General features: G+C 55.6%; 1 protein-coding gene across 1 annotated transcript; it reads right to left on the bottom strand.

Annotated features, from left to right (window-relative positions):
- Nucleotides 1-3,329: 3,329 nt before the first annotated feature.
- Nucleotides 3,330-4,148, bottom strand: LOC143154499 (uncharacterized). The gene has a single exon (XM_076326572.1). The coding sequence runs from the start codon at nucleotides 4,146-4,148 to the stop codon at nucleotides 3,330-3,332; it is 819 nt and encodes a 272-aa protein (XP_076182687.1).
- Between the last annotated feature and the right edge of the window lie 1,180 nt (nucleotides 4,149-5,328).

Genomic DNA, 5,328 nt, shown 5'->3' with positions numbered 1-5,328 from the left:
GGTCGGGTCGAAGATCGGTCGAAGACTGGCTCCTCGGGGCTCGTCCCCGTCCCTTCTTTCTCCGACCATTCTTTAGGGCCCCGTTTATCGCCAGGCGACGATTGACAATTTTCGTGGCCAGCTTCGTTGCTGCGTTTTGTTTATCTCAAGAGGCGACGGTCTGGCGGCGTGCTCGAGCACGGGCCGCCACACCAGCCCCCTTGGTGAAAATAAGGGTACGCTTATTCATATCGGCTTGCCCGCAACGTAGCGGTCGGGAAAATGGACGCGTCTACCCGATTTCGTCGTGCGTTCGCTCTGCTCTTCCGTACAGGAATCCGCGGTGTCGTTGTCGGCCTTCCGCGGTGGGGGTTTGTTGGTTGCGCCCTGGCTGTCGTCCTGTAGCAGGTAGGCTGGCTTGAGTCTGTCTAACGACACTGGAACCACCCGATCCTTGACACGTATGTTGAAATGCTTCGGGTGTCGCTCGACTACCTCGTAAGGGCCGTCGTACGCCGGTTGCAGGGCGCCTTTGAGGCCGCCGTGCCTCACGAACACGTGCGTCGTTGTGGCGAGGTCCTTGAAGACGAACACCTTTTGGTTTCCGTGGCGCGTTACAGGCGTCGGGCGCAGTCCGCGGAAATGCTCGCGTAGTTTCGCGACGTAGGCTTCCTCGTTGTCGTTCGCGGTTCGCCGCTCTATCAATAATTCGCCCGGCAGGCGAATCGGTTCGCCGTACAACATTTCGGCCGGAGTCGCTTTGATGTCGTCCTTCCAGGCGGCTCGGATGCCTAAAAGGACGACCGGTAACGCCGCGGCCCAGCTGTCCGCGTGGCACACGATTGCCGATTTCAACTGGCGGTGGAATCGTTCCACCATGCCGTTCGCTGCTGGATGGTACGCAGTTGTACGCAAATGTTTCGTCCCGATCAGGAGCGACAATTGTTGGAATAAAGCGGATTCGAATTGTCGGCCCTGATCGGTTGTGATTCGATGGGGTGCGCCGAACCGGGCGATCCAACCCGCGAGTAACGCGTGAGCTACCGTCTCGGCGGTAACATCTTCAACGGGGAACGCTTCCGGCCAGCGTGCGTAACGATCGACGCATGTTACGCAGTATCGATACCCCCTTGACATCGGCAACGGCCCGATGATGTCCACGTGGACATGCTCAAAACGCCCCGACGGCGTATCAAATCTACCCGCCGGTGTAGACACGTGCCTACTGGTCTTCGCTCGTTGGCACGGCACGCACGCCTGTGCCCAGGTTCTACAATCCTTCCGGATACCTGGCCACACAAAACGCTGCGCTACTAGCCGCGCGGTCGCTTTCGCCCCGGGATGCGCGAGATCGTGGATGGAATCGAAGGCGCGTTTTCGAAACTCCCTCGTCACGAATGGTCGCAATGAGGGGGTCGTCGTGTCGCAGTACACCGCCGAACTCCCGTCGGAAAACGCAACTCGCTTCAACGCGAGTGACGTGCTCGATTGTAGCAACGCCTGTAATTCTTCGTCTCGCTGTTGGGAGTCGGCGAGTTTCGCATAGTCGAGGGCCCGGGAAATCTGCGCGACCCGTGACAAAGCGTCGGCCACGACGTTGTCTTTCCCGGACACGTGCCGGATGTCGGTTGTAAATTGTCCGATAAAGTCTAAATAGCGGAACTGTCGGGGGGTATGTTTCCCCGGTTTTTGCGCGAACGCGAAGGTGATCGGTTTATGGTCGGTAAAGATCGTGAATACGCGGCCTTCCACCATATGCCGAAAGTACCTGACGGCTTTATACACCGCCAGAAGTTCCCGGTCATACGGACTGTACTTCCGTTCGGCCTGCGTTAGCTTTTTCGTGAAGAAAGCTAATGGTTGCCATCCGTCGCCCGATCGCTGCTGCAACGCAGCTCCCACCGTGAAATCGGAAGCATCTGTAAAAAGTGCCAAAGGCAACGAGACGTCGGGGTGCGCGAGCAATGCCGCCCGCGCGAGGCTGTCCTTACACCGTTCGAACGCTTCGATTCTGTCCGGCGACCAGTCGACGGGGGTCCGGCCCTTGACGTTACCCTGAAGGGCTGCGTTTAGGGGGGCCTGAATCTCTGCGGCGGCCGGCACGAAACGCCGGTAGAAGTTTAGCATGCCCAGAAATTGTCGCAGTTCTTTAACTGTCTCTGGGCGTGGGAAAGTTCGAATTGCTTCGACTTTTTGCGGCAACGGTCGTGTGCCGCTCTCGTTCACCGCGTATCCCAGGAACGTCACTTCCGGCGCACCAAAAACGCACTTCGCGCAATTCACGAGCACTCCGTACTCGCTCAATCGTCTGAAAAGTTCGCGTAAATGATGTTCGTGCTCTTCGACCGAGCTCGATGCCACGAGAATGTCGTCGATGTAAACGTAGCACCAATCGAGTCCGCGTAACACCTCGTCCATAAAGCGCTGGAATGTCTGGGCCGCGTTTCGTAGACCGAACGACATCCAAGGGAACTCGAACAGCCCGAAAGGTGTAGTGATGGCGGTTTTAGGGATATCGTCCGGGTTCACTGGGATTTGGTTGTACGCCCGCACTAAATCTATCGTCGAGAACAACGTCTTGCCGGCCAGACATTGCGCAAAATCCTCGACGTGAGGCACCGGGTATTTATCCGGGATTGTTCTTGCGTTCAACGCCCGGTAGTCTCCGCACGGTCGCCATTCGTCGTTCTTCTTCGGGACCAGGTGCAGGGCCGACGACCAGCAACTTTCGGAACGGCGCGCCGTTCCGTCCCTCACCATGGCCTCGAACTCCGCTTTGGCGATTCGCAGTTTGTCGGGAGCGAGGCGTCGCGGTTTACAAGACACTGGTGGACCCGGTGTGGTCCTGATGTAGTGGCACGTCTCGTGTCTCGTCGTGCGGTGTCCTCCCGATGGTCGCGTGACGTCCGGGAACTCGGCAAGGATCGTATGGAATCTAGATTCCCCGGATATCGCTTTTACGCTTCCCGCTCGATTTTCGACCACGCGTCCCCCCGTCGATAACGTGGTTAACGCGTCCACCAGTTTTTTTGCTCGCAGGTCGACGAGGAGGTTGAAAAAGTTTAAAAAATCGGCGCCTATGATCGGGGTTGTAACGTCGGCAATGACGAATCGCCACGTGAAATCCCGTCTCAGCCCCAGGTTTAGACGGAACGTGACGTAACCGTAGGTCCGGATCGTCGAACCGTTCGCCGCGTATAGCTCGTACGTCGTCTTTTCGTGCACCCCCTTCGCACGCGACCGCGGAAACACGCACAAATCCGATCCGGTGTCCACCATAAAAATTGTTCTGGTCACTCGATCCGTCACGAACAAGCGGCTTGTAGTCGGCACGCGATCGCTTGCCGCCATTAACGATCGGCCCGATTGTTTTCCGCCACATGATTGCACGGCTGGCGGCATCTTCTCGCTGCGGTACCGAACATCCAATGGTACCAGCACCGGCCGTCCTCGGGGGGAGGCGAGGCATTATAATCGCGCGACCTCGAAGGGCTCCGTCGGGCGTCACGCGACCTCGAAAAGCTCCGTCGGGCGTCCCGCGACGGCGGGCGCGAGTGGCGGTAATCGTCTCTGCTGACGCGGAGGGCCGCGATCTCCCGGCGTAGTTCGGCCAACTCCGCGTGGATCCCGTCGGGTGCGGTCGACGCGGCGGTGACCTGGGGACCCGGTGTCACCTCTGCCACGGCGTCGGCGAGAGAAGCGAGCTCGGACAAACTTTCCTTCTTTTGTGATACCAACACCGATTGGATGTTCCGGGGGAGGCGCCCCAGCCACAGTGTCCTCAAAAATTCGTTCGACACCGTGTCGCCCGCAAGGTTTTGTAACCGGCGCAGGAAAGTCGATGGCTTCCGGTCGCCGATTTCCTCGTGCTCCAGGAGCGTGCGGATCTTCTGCTCTCTGGTGTCCGAGAGGAGTCGGATCAGTTCCGCTTTTAACGTATCGTACATGTTCTGCGTTGGCGGGTCGCTGATGATGTCGTTCACCAGGTCGGCGTACTGGTTCTCCAGATGCGCGCTTACGTAATGGTACTTGGTGGAATCCTGGGTGATTCCAGCCAGCACGAATTGCGACTCCAGCTGCCGGAACCATGTTTCTGGGTTCTTTTCCCAAAACGGCGGGACGCGAATCGCGACGCGTGCTACCGTGACGTCCTGCGGAAGGTCCGTCATCGCTGCCGCTGGCCTTCTCCCAATTCCACACCAATTCTTTCACGATCACTCACGTCGGGGTCACCAATTATGTGGGTAATCGGGAGAAAGGAAAGTACGCTAATTCTTTCGTTCACTGGCTTTATTGCGGATTCGGTCGTATCGCGTGGTCGTGTCGGTCGGGTCGAAGATCGGTCGAAGACTGGCTCCTCGGGGCTCGTCCCCGTCCCTTCTTTCTCCGACCATTCTTTAGGGCCCCGTTTATCGCCAGGCGACGATTGACAATTTTCGTGGCCAGCTTCGTTGCTGCGTTTTGTTTATCTCAAGAGGCGACGGTCTGGCGGCGTGCTCGAGCACGGGCCGCCACAATACACATACCGTTGTAATCGGGCGAGTTTCTGCTTTCAGATGCAATAGGAAATTCTCGAGTTCGTCAATCCGTTCGCGTGATATGGAAGTTTGAAGTTAAGGAATGGTTGAGGAACCATCAAAATTATCGCAAGTCTGATACTCGAAACCAATAACTACAAATGCCTAGGGGAAAAATACACATACCATTGTAATCGGGCGAGTTACTGCTGTCAGATGCAATAGGAAATTCTCGAGTTCGTCAATCCGTTCGCGAGATATGGAAGTTTGAAGTTAAGGAATGCATGAGAACCCATCAAAATTTTCGCAAGTCTGATACTCGAAACCAACAACTACAAAGGCCTAGGGGATAGATACACATACCGTTGAAATCGGGCGACTTTCACATGCAACAGGAATTTCTCGAGTTCGTCAATCTGTTCGCGAGATATGGGAGTTTGAAGTTAAGTAATGGTTGAGAAACCATCAAAATTTTCGCTGTTTTGATACTCCAAACCAATAACTGGAATGGCCTAGGGGAAAAGCACACACACCATTGTTATCGGGCGAGTTTTAACTTTCAGATGCAATAGGAAATTCTCGAGTTCGTCAATCCGTTCGCGAGATATGGAAGTGTGAAAATAAGGAATGGTTGAGATACCATCAAAATTTTCGCAAGTCTGATACTCGAAACCAATAACTTCAAAGGCCTAGGGGAAAGATACACATACCGTTGAAATCGGGCGACTTTCTACTTTCACATGCAACAGGAATTTCTGGAGTTCGTCAATCCGTTCGCGAGATATGAGAGTTTGAAGTTAATAAATGGTTGAGAAACCATCAAAATTTTCGC

This window comes from Ptiloglossa arizonensis, unplaced genomic scaffold (assembly GCF_051014685.1).
Source record: "Ptiloglossa arizonensis isolate GNS036 unplaced genomic scaffold, iyPtiAriz1_principal scaffold0027, whole genome shotgun sequence".
NCBI lineage: Eukaryota > Metazoa > Arthropoda > Insecta > Hymenoptera > Colletidae > Ptiloglossa > Ptiloglossa arizonensis.
Note: the sequence above shows the minus strand (reverse complement) of the source record. Positions and strands in the feature narration are given on the sequence as shown.

Bases quoted from the DNA above. Each gene is read 5' to 3' on its own strand.
- LOC143154499 (XM_076326572.1), bottom strand. From the start codon at position 4,148: ATGACGGACCTTCCGCAGGACGTCACGGTAGCACGCGTCGCGATTCGC.